Source organism: Arabidopsis thaliana, chromosome 4, assembly GCF_000001735.4.
Source record: "Arabidopsis thaliana chromosome 4, partial sequence".
Lineage (NCBI taxonomy): Eukaryota > Viridiplantae > Streptophyta > Magnoliopsida > Brassicales > Brassicaceae > Arabidopsis > Arabidopsis thaliana.
In genome coordinates, this window is record NC_003075.7 from 5,314,021 (window position 1) to 5,331,650 (window position 17,630).

The window sequence follows — 17,630 nt, forward strand, 5'->3', positions numbered from 1 at the left end:
TATCCTCAATTTGACCGTATACTATTTTCTTCTCTTTTAGCCATCCTTGAATACCTAACCGAGGTTCAAGAATCAGTTTATGCTTTCATGTTGGGTTGACCTTTGTTAAATAGGTTATCTAGTCATGAAGAGCGAATCAAGCCAAACTCTTTTTTTTTTTTCTCTTTAATTAAAATAGGATTGTCTCTAAAATAAAATTTTACCTAATCCCCGATTTTGTAATTTTACTTTTCATCTCAAAGAAATACAAATTAATATTACAAAATAAAAAAAAATATGAAATATAACCCGTCACCATTACCATCAAGTTTTCAAAGTTTTAACGAATAATATATCAAATCAAAACTTTCGTGATGCAGAATTCAATCTTTAGAATTTTAAACATCTAATACATATGATCGTAATAAATTTTAGAATATACATATAAAAATGCATATTATTTTTTACATAATAATATCGATTTCCGTTGTTTACTATACACGTAGCAAGACCTAAACAGTTTTAATCTGATATAGCGGAAACTAATTTTGGCACCTTAGACAATTGATTGGTCAATTCAACCCTCAATAAGCCCAAGTGGAAAGACAAAGAAATTTAGGGTATTTTGTCGAATGAGACATAATCAACTTGACTGCTCCAATAAACTGTTTTCACTAGATGATGGATAGTAGTTCTGTTCTAAACATGGTTAATAGAGATCCAAAACCCAATTTCTCTATGGACTTTATTGGTGCAACTCTTTAAGTGAAATTGAAACCTTACTTCAACACATTTCAAATGTATCTACCTAATTAACTCTTTATATAAAATTAAAAAAAACCTTAGTGCATAAGTGGGTAGGTGAACTTGAGTCTCTTGGCAATATGTAAAGAGGCGAAATCAAAGTTGATCAACAATTAAACACAAAAACCCTTAAGTTGACGTGGCTGTATCTCTTCCAACTCTTAAAAATCAATTACTATTATACCCCTCAGAAAAATGGCAGAGCGTGTGTCTCTCACACTCAACGGAACCCTCCTTTCTCCTCCTCCCACAACAACAACAACAACAATGTCTTCTTCTCTCCGATCTACCACCGCCGCTTCTCTTCTCCTCCGCTCCTCCTCCTCCTCCTCCAGATCCACTCTCACTCTCTCCGCTTCCTCCTCTCTCTCCTTCGTCAGATCTCTCGTCTCTTCTCCACGTCTCTCTTCTTCTTCATCCCTCTCTCAGGTATATCTTCACTCTCTCCCTTCCAATTTCCTTTATCTCTTCTATATCTGAATCTGATTTTGTAATTTCCACGATCTAATTTGATTTCAGAAGAAATATCGAATTGCGTCGGTGAATCGGAGTTTCAACTCCACCACCGCCGCTACTAAATCTTCATCTTCAGATCCTGATCAGTTGAAGAACGCTAGAGAAGATATCAAAGAGCTTCTCAGCACCAAATTCTGCCATCCGATTTTGGTTAGATTAGGTTGGCATGATGCTGGTACGTATAACAAGAACATTAAGGAATGGCCACAAAGAGGTGGAGCTAATGGAAGTTTGAGATTCGATATTGAGCTTAAACATGCTGCTAACGCTGGTACCTATAAGCTTTATACCATTATTACGAGTTAGTGTTATTTAGTTGTTTGCTATAAGCATTGTTTGTTGGTTGTTATTAGGTCTTGTGAATGCTTTAAACTTGATTAAGGATATCAAAGAGAAATACTCTGGGATCAGTTATGCTGATTTGTTCCAGTTAGCTAGTGCTACTGCTATAGAGGTGAGGTTAATAGTTCTTAAAGGTAGTTTTTAGTTGTTGTGAATAGGTTTAGTAAAGTTTTGGTGAGTTTTAGGAAGCTGGAGGACCGAAAATACCGATGAAATATGGTAGAGTTGATGCCTCTGGTCCTGAGGATTGTCCAGAAGAAGGAAGGCTTCCAGGTAAAGCGTCTCATTTATCGGCTTTGCCTCTGGTTCTTCGTATAACGTGGTTGTACTTTGGTTACATCATTCTATCAAATTTTTGTACTAATTATTGTATGTTTGCTCTTATGTTCGATAGATGCTGGTCCTCCTTCACCTGCTACTCATCTCAGAGAAGTTTTTTACAGAATGGGATTAGATGACAAGGTGATTGCGGTTGAATTTTTTTTTAATCGTTATGGAAGATCGAGAAGTAAGCCATATTGAAAGATTATTGTAAGTGCAGGACATAGTTGCATTATCTGGTGCTCACACGTTAGGAAGATCTAGGCCAGAACGTAGTGGTTGGGGGAAGCCTGAGACGAAGTACACGGTATTATCCAGTTCTATAACGTATTGTTATATATGATACTGCAAATGGATCAGAACACTTTGAATATATAGTTCTTACTATGTGTTTTTTTTTTGGCATTGTAGAAAGAAGGACCTGGAGCACCAGGAGGACAGTCATGGACACCAGAGTGGCTGAAGTTTGATAATTCTTACTTCAAGGTTGCGTTTCAGAACTTTAACTCTATCTTCACACTTTGTATTTGAAAGTCTTCCTTTTTGTTTTTTCATGTTTATTAATATAGTTGTTTCAACAGGAGATCAAGGAAAAGAGAGATGAAGATCTCCTTGTCCTACCCACTGATGCTGCCATCTTCGAAGATTCTTCTTTCAAGGTAACAAACTGAGGTTGAAACATATCAATACGAAGAAACTTACTAAGTCTTTGCCTTTAAAACTGAAACTTCATTGCAATTGCAGGTCTATGCTGAAAAGTATGCTGCAGATCAGGATGCATTTTTCAAGGATTACGCTGTAGCCCATGCGAAGCTCAGCAATCTTGGAGCAGAATTTAACCCTCCGGAGGTATGCATTCCTTTGATTTCTGTCATTTGTATTATCATCTTTAACGAAAATCGACCTTCAAATCAATTTTTTCGTCTACATAGAAAATGTACACTGGAGCTATAGAAAATCTAAGTACTGTTGGTTTAGAATAGATAGATATCTTCTTTTTGGCGTTTAAGGAGTCTCCATTGATGAATAAATTCGCGGGTCTTAAGAACTGATTAATGTGAATCTTTTGTGTAGGGTATCGTTATCTAATGGGGGCACATAATTTACTCAACCAGTAAGCTTTCTTCTTTGTATTTTGTTTTTTTTCCTCATTCGAAATTCCAAATGTACATGATGTTTAACTTCTTTTTAAGCAGGACTTATGATTTTAGAGAAACGTAGTTCAATAATGAAAGAGAAGAAAAAGTTGACGGAGAACTTTTCATGCGAGTACTTTTCGAGATACCTTTTGGACAATGTTTCTGGCTGTTCAAAGGATTTTGTTTAGCCGAAAGTATTTGATCGTTTTCATGGTTTTGGGCTTTCATGTTTTTTCTTGTAATAAATTGCGGAAGTGATTATTCAAAATCTATACAAATTTTGTCTGGGATTGAATTATTTTATCGATGTTATAACTACACACCCTTGGTTTTGTAGCTCAAGAGTAGCGTTGTGCCCAATTTATCTGTCTTCTCGAAACCTTTCAGGTAAGAGTTCATGTATCTCAATTCTCGAACAATGGACCGAAGTGTGATTGCTAAAACCCACACCCGGAATTTGTATATAGGGTTTATGAGGAAAGAGGCTAGATTTTCTCAGGGAACTAAATGAAAAGAAATGATGTGAATGAAATTTGTATATGAGATCAGATCAAGAGATTGAGGTTTACAAAGTGATTTTTCTGTTAAGTGTCGTTTGGGTTGAACTTCCTCCTCCGAGATTGGCGGTCCTTTAATCTCTCTTTGTTGACTATGCTTAGACTATCTCCAATGTAGAACTCTATATTTTTCTCTATTTTAGAGGTGACTATATTTTAGAGTAAATATAATTGATTTTTCTCTATTGTATGACTATAAAATAGAGGAAAAGTTTAGAGATTGCTCTTTTTTGCTGTATATATAGACTTTTTCTGTATTTTAGAGTTAACTCTATTTTAGAGTTATACAATGAAGCAAAATCAACTATAATTACTCTAAAATATAGTCAATTCTAAAATAGAGAAAAATATAGAGTTGGGCATTGGAGATGCTCTTAGCTTTTTGGCTCATCCGATCTGTTAGAGTTCACCTGGCATCGGATTTTGGATTGTGGGCCTGTTCTTCTTAAAAGCCCAGTTGAAGTGTATTTCCACCTATGGGCCTTATTTGTGGTAAGTAGGGCTCCAACATGAAGATAGGAAGTTGTGGTTGGGTATCAAATCCCCAAAAACCAACAGATTACTTTATGGTTCAAAACTTTTTGTCCAAACAATAAAAGATGGTTCAAATTAAGCTACAAAGCAAAAAAAAAAAGAAAAGTTTATCGTGAACTCAATGTAAACGAGAGTTGTAAAACATTAGGCAATGAGAATAGTTTCAAGGATTCATGGAAATGAATACATCAGTCAATCAATAATGCATTAAGGATCGTTCTAAAACTCATATAAAGTTATCATGCTTTTGGACGGAACAACTATCTATGCAATGTCGTGTACCGATCACAAGGCAGGTGATCGAGTTGAAGTTCTTCGTAGACTGGTCACAACCAACGTGACATGACTGAAGCTTCCCCTAGAACCGAACACACACAACTTAGTTATGGAGCTTTACGAACCATTGTACCAGGATTGAGTACAGCTTGTCACATTGGTTGTGGCTTATTCCAGGAGAAGCTTCAGCCCGATTACATGCCTTGTGATTAGAACGGGACATAGCTCTCTTCAATCGGGCACTTAAAATCAATGCTTAATCATATTAGTCTTATTCTATTTTGAGGCACTGACTTTTCTAGCTTTCCATAACCTCTAATATGTCAAGATTTGGTACTTGGGAAGACATCCAACGGATGTCAAACTTCAGAAGCTATGAAACTGTCATAAAACGAGTTCTTGTCGTCTTTTGGTTCATTTTTACTTTTTAACCTGTAAAAGTTTTTAACATCGCAATCACTTAAAAATCATCATGTTAACCTTGAAATTATACCAAACACTTGTTAAAAATATTAGAATACTGTTGGTAAACCAAGCAAAAATACTATGTTATCAACCAACATCTTATATATTTTGTTAACATCTATATTTTAAGACTTTGGATATCAATATCTTATCGTAAACTTCTTACTCGAATATGATTCTACTTAATTTACGTTTATCTTTGACTATATATTATATACACCTATATCTTAAATTTAATCTATTTATCTTATCAATAGAAATCATACAATTTCATCCAAAACTAAACCGAATTAAGTTTTGATCATGCTGATTAGGTGTATAACCTATAAGTTCATATATTACTATGTTGGATTCATGTAATACATGGGTTAATCTCTAAATATAATTTTTAGAAAGTTTAATAATTTTCTTTCAATCATTTGTGTAAACAGTATTTTAAATTTCAACTGAACCAGAAATTAAGATAGTTGAACAATAAAAACACAATCAGGAAAAATCAAGAGAATCTTTTTTATAATTTTTTTATTATTATTGAAATCATGTTTCGTGTTAATGAAACAATTCTAATTTAATGGTATGACGTCTTGTAAACATATGGTGGTGCAGGAGACTTGTAAGTGACTTTAAGAAAAAGAGAGTAATATGGTCGATTTTTGGAGATTTGTAGACGTATGATGCTGATGGAGTCTGGTATTCAACCTTTTTCCAAAGGAGAGTATTATGGTAGAGGTGGTGAGGGGTGGACATGTACGGTGGTAGTAGAGAATTGTATTCAACATTTGAAGAAGGTGCGTAATATGGCGGAGGTGGGAATTTGTATACATGTGGTGGTACGTAGTGGAGACTTATAGTCAATCTTTGGAGAAGGGGAGTAGTATCGTCGAGACGTATGGTTGTGGTAAAAGACTTGGTGAAGGGTTGTAGTCAACCTTTGTAGAAGGAGAGTAATATGGTGGTGGTGGAGACTTTTAGTCACCCTTTAGAGATGGACAATAGTCAGAAGATGTGGGGAGTTGTAGACGTATGGTGGTGGTTGAAACTTGTATACGACCTTTGGAGAATGAATGTAGTATGATGGTGTTGGGGAGCTGTAGACATATGGTGTTGGTGGAGACCTTTATTCAACCATCGAGGAAAGAGAGTAGCATGGTGGTGGTGGGGAGCTTTAGAAGTATGGTGGTAATAGAGACTTGTTCTCAACCTTTGGGAAGGTGAGTAGTACAGTGGTTATGGGGACCTACAGACATACGATGGAGGTGGAGACTTGTATTAAAGGTTTGGTAAGTTGAGTAGTACGGTGGTGGTGGTGGGGAGCTGTAGATGTATAGTGGTGGTGGAGACTTGTAGTCAAACTTTGGAGAAAGAGAGTAGTATGGTGGATGTGGGGAGTTGTAGATGTATAGTGGTGGTGGAGGCTTGTATTTAACCTTTGGAGAAGGAGATTTCTTAGGTGGAGGTGAGGAACTCTAGACGTATGGTGATGATGGGAAGCTGTAGAGATATGGTGGTGTTGAAAACTTGTATTGAAACTTTGGAGGAAGATCATAGTACTGTGATGGTGGAGACTTGTAGACGTATGGTGGTGGTGGAGACTTGTATTCAAACTTTGGAGAAGGAAAGTAGTATGCTGGTGGTGGAGAAATGTAGACGTATGGTGGTGGGAAAATTATGTAAGCTTTGGATTACTTCCTCAGAATTTCTTGTATATGATTTGACTGTTCATGCATTACACTATTTGAAGCTCATCATGTCGTTGTAATATTTATTACAGCCCGAAATTGATAATAAAACATGTCATGATAAATTCATTGTTTCCATAGAGTGGTTTGTTGCATGTATAGTCATTGACTTGTTATTATTTCAGTTAGAAGACTTTTATGGTTTATTATGGAATATCTTGAGGAAGGCAAATTTCAAGGATGACGATCTTGCTTGTATTTTTGGAGCTATATATGACATCAAATCCGTTCTATCTCCAATGTTATTGTTTTTATATATTTGCTACTTAAAGATCTTAACATATGAAAAATTCTAACTAAACAATGATACACAGCTATACTCGCCCTAATTTGTATCAATGCATTTCGTATTGATTTGGTTGGACACTCATGCGGCGAAGACCTTCTTTCATTGGATGAAGTCTCTATTGAAGGTGAAGGTGTAGTTGGCCATACCTTTTCTATGCTACATCCTTCTACAATCATAAATGTGGTATTCATTTTTCTGATCTTTTAATTTTTTGGGAAAAATGTCCAAAAAATCACGAACTTTTATAAATGACAAAGTTTATGTTGACTTTTCATTTGAGTCATGTCGTTAAGTAGGTTAATATAATTATTTCCCGGCGTTAAGTTCTCGTTTATCTCCTCTATTAGAACAAAACAACATTGTTTATTGCATCTCGTTTTGTCTGTTGAAACAAATTTAAACCCTAAATCCCCAAATCGATTTCATTATCTGCGATTTTGAGGTCAGGTGGGTTTGTGATTTTGAGATAATGAAATCGATATAGGGATTTAAGGTTTATATTTGTTTCAAGAGACAAAACGACGTCGTTTTGTGTCTTCAATAAACGACATTGTTTGTTCTAACAGATCAAATAAACAAGTCATTAAAGCCGTAAAAAAAATTATATTAACCTATTTAACGATAGGACTCAAATGGCAAGTCAACAAAAACTTTGTCATTTATTTCGAAAGTCAACAAAAACTTTATGATTTGTTTGTCTTCCGTGAAGTTCAAGATTAAATCGTCCCAAATTTTAAAGTTCGTGATTTTTTTGACATTTTTCTCTTTAATTTTTATACCAGTTTTTTTTTGTGAAGAAATGCTTGAATGTACCAACATCATAAGTCAAAGAGTCTTATAATGTTTTTAATCTGTTAGACAATTAGCAAATTTTGAAAATAAATTGTAAGGTAAAAGAAAAAAGTAGAAGTAGAAGATAAGAAAATAGGCTAGTTTGTGTAGAAGGATAGTCATAGTTTTAGGTGTAAAGAACATGATCAAATAAAAATTTAATGTCAAGCTAACTGAGACAGAATTTGAAGAAAACCCAAGAGAAATATATACTCTTTCCCTCAACCTAATCCAATAACGGCCTGACTATATGATTATAGTGAATGAGTGTATCATTTCCTACTAGTACTTCATACTTTTTGTTGAATACCTAATTACTAGGAAATCGGTTTTTCATACCCGTACAATTGTATTATGTTAAATTTACATTTAAACATAATGGTGTGCTAGCTATAACATACCTCGAGTAATGAAACATTTGAATTTCATATTTACACTTTAGGTTTTGTGCACAATCATGCATAAACCCTAAATCTTGATTATGTGGAATCCACATGTGAAACCTCATTGCTTTGTTGGAAGTTAATACCAGCGTATGAAACGAGTTAATTCAGGAATTTCAATTTTGTGTTATAATCTCTTCACTACTTGGCAATGGCGGAGCCAAATTTTTTGTTTATAGGAGTCATAATAAATTTAAAATTTTGAATTTAAAATGTTTCATATTCAACATTTTAGTTGTATCATCAAGTATTTTTTATCAACAAAACTTTTTTTGTTAATATATATAATAGATATTGTGGAGATTGATTAGTTGTTGTCTTATCTTGATTCATGACTTAATTTAAGAAAACAAATTATAAACTATTTGAAAAATGTAAAAAATGAAACAGGATCTGTCTAAAAAGAAGAAAAATTTTGATTTGTTACGAAAATTACTGTTTTTTACTAATCAAAAATTTCTTTTAAATTTTAACCAAACAAAAAAAGCCAAGGGTACTAAGATTAAATGTCAAAATAATTATTCATGGGGTCAAAGACAAGAATAGATCACATAACATGGGGGTCATTGTGAATACTTTAACCCAAAATATATAATTATCTTAAGAGAATTAACTTATAATTAAAAAAAACTATAAATGTCTGTCTGAGATAGTTCAAACTGACCCCTCCTACTTAAATGTTGCCTCCGCCACTGCTACTTGGGCCAATGTCTGTCTGAGATAGTTCAAATCCATGTGAGTATTTACCTGAATTTTTTTGAGAGATATTGAGTCATATCAATTATGTAGGCACAACATGTACTATACGCAACACAAATATTCACCTATTTTTGAAAACGAAAGTGATGACTAGTTTGAATGTCCACATATCCAAATGTAAACATAATTTAGTTGCATAATGCATATGCAACGTTGAACACTCTACACTATGTCGAATAAGATTTGGCTTTTTATATTTAAAACAGACATTTCTAATTAGCATTTCACATCATTCTTGTGTACATTTTATTGGTAACACTACATGCATATTTTCAGGTGTAGAGTTTCAAATATGTTATATAGATGCAAGCATGAGATATGAGGCGTGTTAAACAATACTCTCTAAAGGGTTTGGCTTCCGCTGCAACTGCTTACGTACAATGCCAGTCTGAGAAGTGACTAATTGACTCTTTCTCTTTTGGCCATCTTCACTTTTCATGTATTTTATGTAATATAAGTGAGAAAACGAGGAATAGAAAAACTAACGTAAGTAACTCTATATCAATTCTTAATTGTTGTCTAATATAAACTATATATCCTAACCAAAACAAATTTAGTCATTGATAGCAAAACATATAGTTAAAAAACTCGAGCAAATTGAAACAAATATCAACTAAGAAATACATGTATAAAGGTCGACAAAATTTATTAATTAAAAAAAACATAATAAGATAGTTGAACAAAAGAACAAAATCAGAAGAATCAAATGAAAAGAAATCATAAAATGAAAATATTACAATCATGTTTCCTGTTAATGAAACAATTCAAATTCGATAGTATGGCATCTAGTAGACATATGGTGGTGGGGGAGACTTGTAAGTGACTTTAGAAGAAGGAGAGTAGTATGGTGTGGGTGGTGAGCTGTAGACATATGGTGGTGGGGGAGATTTGTAGTCGACATTTGGAGAAGGGGAGTAGTACGGTGGAGGTGGGGAGCTGTAGACATATGGTGGTGGTGGGGACTTGTAGTTAACCTTTGGAGAAGGAGAGTAGTATGGTGGTGGTGGGGAGCTATAGACGTATGGTGGTGGTGGAGTTTTGTAGTTTACCTTTGGTGAAGGAGAATAATATGGTGGGGGTGGGGAGTTATAGATGTATGGTGGAGGTGGAGACTTGTAGTCAACTTTTGGAGAAGGAGAGTAATATGGTGGGGGTGGGGAGTTATAGACGTATGGTGGTGGTGGAGACTTATAGTCAACTTTTGGTGAAGGAGAGTAGTATGGTGGGGGTGGGGAACTGTAGACGTATGGGGGTGGTGGGGACTTGTAGTCAACCTTTGGAGATGGACTATAGTATGGTGGTGGTGGGGAGCTGTAGACGTATGGGGGTGGTGGGGACTTGTAGTCAACCTTTGGAGTTGGACTGTAGTATGGTGGTGGTGGGGAGCTGTAGACGTATGGTGGTGGTGGAGACTTGTAGTCAACCTTTGGAGAAGGAGAGTAGTATGGTGGGGGTGGGGAACTGTAGACGTATGGGGGTGGTGGGGACTTGTAATCAACCTTTGGAGATGGACTGTAGTATGGTGGTGGTGGAGATCTGTAGTATGGTGGTGGTGGAGACTTGTAGTTAACCTTTGGTGAAGGAGAGTAGTATGGTGGGGGTGGGGAGCTGTAGACGTATGGTGGTGGTGGAGACTTGTAGTCAACCTTTGGAGATGGACTGTAGTATGGTGGGGGTGGGGAGCTGTAGACGTATGGGGGTGGTGGGGACTTGTAGTCAACCTTTGGAGTTGGACTGTAGTATGGTGGTGGTGGGGAGCTGTAGACGTATGGTGGTGGTGGAGACTTGTAGTCAACCTTTGGAGAAGGAGAGTAGTATGGTGGGGGTGGGGAACTGTAGACGTATGGGGGTGGTGGAGACTTGTAGTCACCCTTTGGAGATGGACTGTAGTATGGTGGTGGTGGAGAGCTGTAGACGTATGGTGGCGGTGGAGACTTGTAGTTAACCTTTGGTGAAGGAGAGTAGTATGGTGGGGGTGGGGAACTGTAGACGTATGGGGGTGGTAGGGACTTGTAGTCAACCTTTGGAGACGGAGAGTAGTATGGTGGTGGTGGGGAACTGTAAACGTATGATGGTGGTGGAGACTTGTAATCAACCTTTGGAGAAGGAGAGTAGTATGATGGAGGTGGTGAAGAGCTGTAAATAGATGGTTTTGGATGTGGTGTGTACTTAGGGATTTTGTGTTCATGGCTTGGAGAATTGTAATGTGGAGTTTGAGGGGATGTGTAAGGGTATGATGTCACTGTAGCCGCAATGGCACTTAGGACGACAACATAAACCATGCACTGTCCTAACCCCATCGTTCTTGAGGTTCTAATCACACCCATTGCAACTATCTTTTTTCTTTGTTTTGGTTTTATGTTATATTTGATCATGAACATCCTTTATATAGTTTTTTTTGGTGTAAATATAATATTATCTTCTCAACCTGGGTTCGTGTGTGGCACTTCCAAAAACATTAGAGGACGTGCTAAGTTGTTTGTTTGAAAAGTAGTGACTTGTGAGGAATATGAAGTATTATTAGATTCTCTAGCAACTCTCAAATTTTTTTAATACGTTTCCATATTCTTTTGTTTGAATTTGTCGACTCAAGTATTTTGAAGTACAAAACATATCCGTCAGTTGATGATTATTTTTAGCTATAAGTTTGTTAAATTTATTGTAACTTGGACGATTTACTTGGTTTTATAATGAAATAATTAATTTAATTAATTTCATCGATATGAGAGTTGTATTGATTCAAAAGTGAAACAAAATAACCAATGTAGAAACAAAATACTCATGAAAACAAATGTTCAATAAAAATTTAAGGTGATCGATATACAAAGGTTCACACAAAGTTTGATTTTTCCTCTCATAAGTCATACCACACATTTTTGATATGCATTAAAAAAATCTTAATGTAGATTAATATTTTATTTATTTGGTATTATGGGTCAAGCTTTTCTTAAAATTAATACATTAATAATTTTGTAGACACCATGTATTTTCAAGATATATTTATATTTAAGGTTTAACATTTTTTTAAGTAGACAAAAAATGATACAATTGATAAAACTATGGATGATATATATTCTTTCTATAAAAAGATGTAAAACAATTTCATATAAAATATTTATATGGAAGGGGAAGCATCAAAGGCAAACAGTTACTCTATTTAAATATGATCTCATACAATTAATTTGTTTGACGTTTTAACTCTCACCTCAATTTGGTTTCTCTATTTAAATATCCCATTTTAGACAAATGGGTAAAAAAATCCTCATCTTTTCCGGAACATGAATAAAACCCTCAAATTTTTGTGAGTTTTTAAACCTCACCTTTTAATAAATAGTAACAGAACATCTAATATTATTAAACCAAATAAATATCAATTAAATACCAAATAAACTATTATGTTAAGACATAAATATAGCTACTTAGTTTGCCGTATAAAAAAGTAACTTGTTATGAATAAAGATGGATGCCCATTATAAGGCTCATCATCTAAGCCCATCATCTAGATGTTTCTAGGGTTTTACCCTTTTCTTGTACTCCTATATAAAGAACGATTTATCTCAATGGAATAACACACTCATTTCCTCTATCTCTTTCTCTGTTTATAACACATTATCAGCACGCTCTAAAAGGTAGATATAGAGATTCTTACATCTTTTTAAGAACCATGTTTACTTATCGACTCATGGTTCATAGTACTTATTTTCTATTATTGAAACAAAACAATATGAGCCGATCGATGATTATAGTATAGATCGGTAAAAGCATGTTTTCAATGATTCAATAAAGAAGAGAATCATGCTTATCATTTGTTTCTATAATTACTATCGCATGATTCAATGCTTCTACAAAGAAAATTGTTAAAGAAGAGAATCATGCTTGTTAATTGTTAATTTTTGTGATTTACTATTACAATATTGAATATATAAATTACCAATTTTATAATTATATAACTAATTTTGTAACTATTCATAGCCCGATGGTGGGTGATGCAAGCATGTATTAATGTTTTAGCATTCCAGTTTTGAATAGTTGCATCTATATTCAATATCATTTTATAAATATTATATTGTCTAAAATCTATTTATGATTGATATGATATCCCTTATTTAACTCCTTTGATTAAAACATTATACATATCTTATCACTTTTAGATATTGATTTTTCCATATTAAATATTTGATTTCCATATATTTGATTGTGTTATTATTATTTTTACTAAAAATGTTGCAAGATAATTTTTCTTTTTATAAGATTCCATATATCTAAATCTTTGTGTTATTATTATCTAAATCTTTTTATAAGATTTCTATATATTTTATTGTGTTATTATTATTTTTACTAAAAACGTTGCAAGATAATTTTTCTTTTTATAAGATTCTTTTCTCTAAATCTTTGTGGTATCTAAAAAAAAAAAAAAAAAAAATGTTCATGGTTTTGCCCTAATTTTGCACGAAATCATTTTACCCAAATTTTGCACGAATTCATATTACCCTAAATAAAAGTTTTGTCAAGATATATGTAAAATCCAGATTTTGCACAAAATAGTTTTATTCTGATTGGTTTTACAATATTGCATTAAAATTGTATTAGTATATAATACTTGATTATTTTATGAAATAAATTGATTGATAAATAACTTAATTTATAGGTATAATCACTTATAGAAATTTTCATGAATGACTAGTTTAATGTATTTTAAGAAGATATCATATTTTTGATGGTCAAAGTTTTTTCAAGAAATTAAATTATCACGAGAAGTTTAGAAAATAAATATGGTAAAAAAAAAAAAAAAATAATAAGAAAAATTTCTAACGATGAAATAATCTAGTATATCAAGTAGTATAAAATCTTATTAAAAGACTCTAGAAGAGCATATACATTGCTTTCTATGGGAATACAAAATTAAAATCATCGATGCGGTATAATTCTCCAAATCTTAAAGTTAATATGATGAGATATAAAATACATTATGATTCTAGAGTGGAATTAAAAATGAGATGGATGAACTTGAAGTTTCATCATTTCGAGGAGGAGAAGTAATGAATCTCACATGGATAATAAGTGACATATCCAGAAGATTATGTTCAATCTTTGACTACTAAAGATCTAAAAGTTGTATAAAGCAATTCTTATACGAATGTGTTATTAGATAAAATAAGTTATAATTAGTTATTTCTGAAACTTCAAGACTTGAAGTCTCTTTGTGAATATAACTCACATTGTTAAGAGAATATCTATGATGCAGAGATGGTAAAACAGACGCTTAAACTTTTACGCAAGTATTGTTGTCCTGTAGACACAATATTTTGAAAGAAATTTTGAGAACTATTATAAACTTAAATCGAGTGTTTTTCAAAGGCTAAGAAAACATATGAGTTATCGATGATAAGTAATACTCAGATTCTGAAGTGAATATAAGATCTTACATAGTTAGTCAAATTTAATATCGTTTATAGTAGAATATAAAATTTTAATTATTATCTCGTTATTGTTTTATTAACATATGATTGATTATTAAAATACATGGAAGTAATTTTGATTATAAGATCTCATTAAGGGAGTAACTGATAAACAATGAAAAGTAAATTAGAAGTTTTGAAAGAACTAGAAGTTTCAAAAGAATTAAAAGTTTCAAGAGTATATTTGGCTTAACCGGATTGGTCATCCTGGTTTAATGATGATGTGAAAGTATTGAGAATTATGTGGCCATTAGGTGAAAAACCAGAAGATTCTCCCTAATGATTTATCAAATGTTACTTGCTCAGAAAGCAATATGATAATGTGATTTTTACCAGTGTAAGTAATTTGGACTTTATCTATTCGTAAGTATATACAAGGAGATGATTATGGGTTGATCACCCACTATATGACATTTAGATACCTAATGGTTATAAAAGATGCATCGATTCAATGGACGCATTGACTCGATTGTTGCATCGACAAGAAGGTCATATTTATCCTTGTTATAAACTCGCAACATAGAGTTTGCGAGATTACTTTCTTGATTAAAGTACAAGAGTATTTCAGTGTTTATTTATAATAACCACTATTGGATATCCGTTGGGATAAGTGTTTAACATTTTGAAATTCATGTTCATACACAAAATGGTTTAGTAACATCGATACGCATCAAGCCAATGAATAATTAATAGTTTTCCCCGTTATTATTGGTTTTGGGTCAGAAACCAAATAGTTTTCATCTAAAAGCTTTGAATGTGAAAAGTGCTCCACCACAGCACGCAGAGATGAACCCTCAGAGGAGGATAAGAATACATGTTGGATATGAATGATAACTAAGCCATCCTAGAAGGATTTATATACCGCTCGTTTTGAAGACTATCATATTATATAGTCAGCTATTCCAACATAAGGGGGAGAATGTATACAGCTGGTGAAAAAGATAAATAGAAATGAATTATCAATGATCCTCGGAGTAAAGAATGTATATTAAGAGTCCAAAAGATAATTCAATTACAGAATTTAGCGTTGTAATTGCCAGACGCATTTGCTGACCCAAATAAAGTGATGAAGTCACTTATACCAGTTGTAAATTAAATGCTCCAGAATATAATGAATGTTCTGTAAGGACCAATTTCAAACTGCTATTGAGTCTTAAGATCGCATGAAGCGTAATAGACCTTGGTTCCAAATATAAATATCCTCGTAAAAGTGAAGGAGCACAAAATTAAAAATGACCAAAATTGAGGAAATAAATATTTTGATGATCTCTTGAAGAGAGTGAATGATCTCTAAAAGAGACATAAACATGACAAATGAAACATTCAAGTACTTGACAATGAAGAGATCTAGCTAGCTATGTCATGTCAAAATATAATGGAATCAAAAGCAAATCGACGTCGTAATATATTTGCATGCTATGAGCAGTTGATATTATAGACAAAAAGGAGGATCATGAAAGAAAGTCTATTGAAAAGTGTACACAAAGTAATGATTAGCCAAAAATGGAAAAGAAGAAATAGACATATAATTATAATCTCTAGTAGAGATATTTGGACTAGTAGTCTATGCACATGATGTGTAAAACCAGTGGAAACAAATGAGTCTTTATGTGAAAGAATAGTGAAATTAATGAGATTTTCACAAAGATAAGAAATGTTATGAAGAGATATATTCTCTTGTGGTGGATGTAATATTTTTTTAAGTATCTAAAGTCTGGCAATAAGAGACGGAACACTGGATATGACATTTATATGAAATTCTTGAAAGATATAATCTCTGAAGGATTAATTATATGAGAATTATGTTCTCTAGAACTCTACTCGATCGAATAAAAAGAAATATGTAACATGACATATAATCATATAAATGTATATTTACGTTGAGTTTGTCAAAATATATTGATCAAACTAATATTTGTTTTGAAAATCATTAAAACTCCTACAGAGTTATCATAAGTAATACGATGACAATAATCTATGATAAAATATCACTAGATAATGATATTTATAAGTCTATATGAAAACCATATAATTTTGATCATTAAGATTATGGTTATTAATTCCAACGAGATATTGTATTTGATTGAAAATCATCTCCTGAAGAAGATGTTTCCGAGGGGGAGATTGAATGATATGCGTGGATGTACCCTTTTTCCTTATCATAGTTTTTATCCCACATGATTTTTCTATGACAAGGTTTTTAACGAGACATTAAAGAACACGCAAATAATACACTTGATGAATATTAAGAAATTCTATCAATCATCCAAATGAATATTATACACTAATGATATTTAGAGAAATAAATAAGATGGTCAAGATGAATCATCTAAAAGATTCATGAGCAGAAGAATGACGTTGTACTTTATCCAGAAATTTGTTCAAGAGAAGATTTGGCAGACTTATTCTCAAATACTGTTTATTCTCTGCCACATCTTCTAATCATGCAGAGATTTTACTAATTCATGAAGCTAGCCGCGAGTGTGTATGGCTAAGATCCATAGTTCACCATATACAAGAAGACTGTGGTATGTATGCAGGGAAAAAGACTCCAACAATTATGTACGAAGACAATGCAGCATGCATCGCACAACTCAAAGACGGATACATCAAAGGCGATAGAACAAAGCACATCCTACGAAAATTCTTCTACACACACGATCTACAAAAGAGCGGCGATGTACGAGTTCTACAGATCCGTTCGAATAATAATCTGGCTGACTTATTCACCAAGGCGCTACCTACTGCTACTTTCAAGAAGTTAGTCTATCGTATCGGATTACGCCGTCTCAAAGATCTCGACGAATATACTCATAAGGGGGAGTAATTGTATGTTGCACTCTTTTTCCCTTAACCATGGTTTTTTCCATTGGGTTTTCCTGGTAAGGTTTTTAATGAGGCAGCATTTCAAATACTTTACGAGTTATGGTACTATAATGGTCATCAGGGGGAGTGTTATGAATAAAGATGGATGCTCATTATAAGGCTTATCATCTAAGCCCATCATCTAAATGTTTCTAGGGTTTTACCCTTTCCTTGTACTCCTATATAAAGAACTATTTATCTCAATGGAATAACACACTCATTTCCTCTATCTGTTTATAACATAACTTAGTTTGTAATCTATTTTTTCCAAATTCGAGTTTACGATTTGTTTTCTAGAATTGAGTTGTTGTT

The 17,630-nt window shown here is 33.4% G+C and overlaps 3 protein-coding genes, 1 long non-coding RNA gene, 1 other non-coding gene and 1 pseudogene across 12 annotated transcripts; 4 read left to right on the forward strand and 2 right to left on the reverse strand.

Moving 5' to 3' along the window:
• Window positions 1–850: 850 nt before the first annotated feature.
• SAPX (stromal ascorbate peroxidase) lies at window positions 851–3,943 on the forward strand. 5 transcript variants are annotated; one of them, NM_001340582.1, is made up of 12 exons: window positions 851–1,212; window positions 1,303–1,570; window positions 1,653–1,753; window positions 1,827–1,914; window positions 2,036–2,103; window positions 2,183–2,269; window positions 2,374–2,448; window positions 2,544–2,621; window positions 2,707–2,811; window positions 3,037–3,076; window positions 3,159–3,488; window positions 3,569–3,943. In NM_001340582.1, the coding sequence occupies exons 1-10, from the start codon at window positions 979–981 to the stop codon at window positions 3,049–3,051; spliced, it is 1,119 nt and encodes a 372-aa protein (NP_001319883.1). In that variant the 5' UTR covers window positions 851–978; the 3' UTR covers window positions 3,052–3,076; window positions 3,159–3,488; window positions 3,569–3,943. The 5 variants fall into 5 exon arrangements, with proteins under 5 accessions (NP_001319883.1, NP_192579.1, NP_001078356.2 ...); NM_116908.3 differs by lacking the exon at window positions 3,569–3,943 and having other exon boundaries at window positions 873–1,212; window positions 3,159–3,457; NM_001084887.2 differs by lacking the exon at window positions 3,569–3,943 and having other exon boundaries at window positions 885–1,212; window positions 1,306–1,570; window positions 3,159–3,436.
• A 211-nt stretch (window positions 3,944–4,154) lies between these two features.
• AT4G05445 lies at window positions 4,155–4,421 on the reverse strand. Its single transcript, NR_141872.1, has one exon. It is a non-coding gene; the product is annotated as an other RNA (long non-coding RNA).
• Window positions 4,422–5,613: 1,192 nt separating this feature from the next.
• On the forward strand, window positions 5,614–6,692 carry AT4G08395 (uncharacterized protein; the record flags this gene model as incomplete). Its single annotated transcript, NM_148293.1, has 5 exons — window positions 5,614–5,739; window positions 5,871–5,954; window positions 6,047–6,144; window positions 6,227–6,314; window positions 6,390–6,692. The coding sequence occupies 5 exons, from the start codon at window positions 5,614–5,616 to the stop codon at window positions 6,690–6,692; spliced, it is 699 nt and encodes a 232-aa protein (NP_680659.1).
• A 514-nt stretch (window positions 6,693–7,206) lies between these two features.
• On the forward strand, window positions 7,207–7,623 carry MIR5645e. Its single transcript, NR_141873.1, has one exon. It is a non-coding gene; the product is annotated as a microRNA ath-MIR5645e precursor (primary transcript).
• Window positions 7,624–9,585: 1,962 nt separating this feature from the next.
• AT4G08400 (Proline-rich extensin-like family protein) lies at window positions 9,586–11,354 on the reverse strand (the record flags this gene model as incomplete). 3 transcript variants are annotated; one of them, NM_001340583.1, is made up of 2 exons in its annotated part: window positions 11,091–11,354; window positions 9,780–10,790 (listed from the first exon to the last, which is right to left on the reverse strand). In NM_001340583.1, exons 1-2 carry the CDS (start codon window positions 11,319–11,321, stop codon window positions 9,780–9,782), a joined length of 1,242 nt encoding a protein of 413 aa, NP_001328163.1. In that variant the 5' UTR covers window positions 11,322–11,354. The 3 variants fall into 3 exon arrangements, with proteins under 3 accessions (NP_192580.1, NP_001328163.1, NP_001328162.1); NM_001340584.1 differs by having other exon boundaries at window positions 9,780–9,968; window positions 11,091–11,343; NM_116909.2 differs by having other exon boundaries at window positions 9,586–11,352.
• Window positions 11,355–15,372: 4,018 nt separating this feature from the next.
• On the forward strand, window positions 15,373–17,437 carry AT4G08405 (annotated as a pseudogene; the record flags this gene model as incomplete). Its single annotated transcript has 1 exon — window positions 15,373–17,437.
• Window positions 17,438–17,630: the final 193 nt, after the last annotated feature.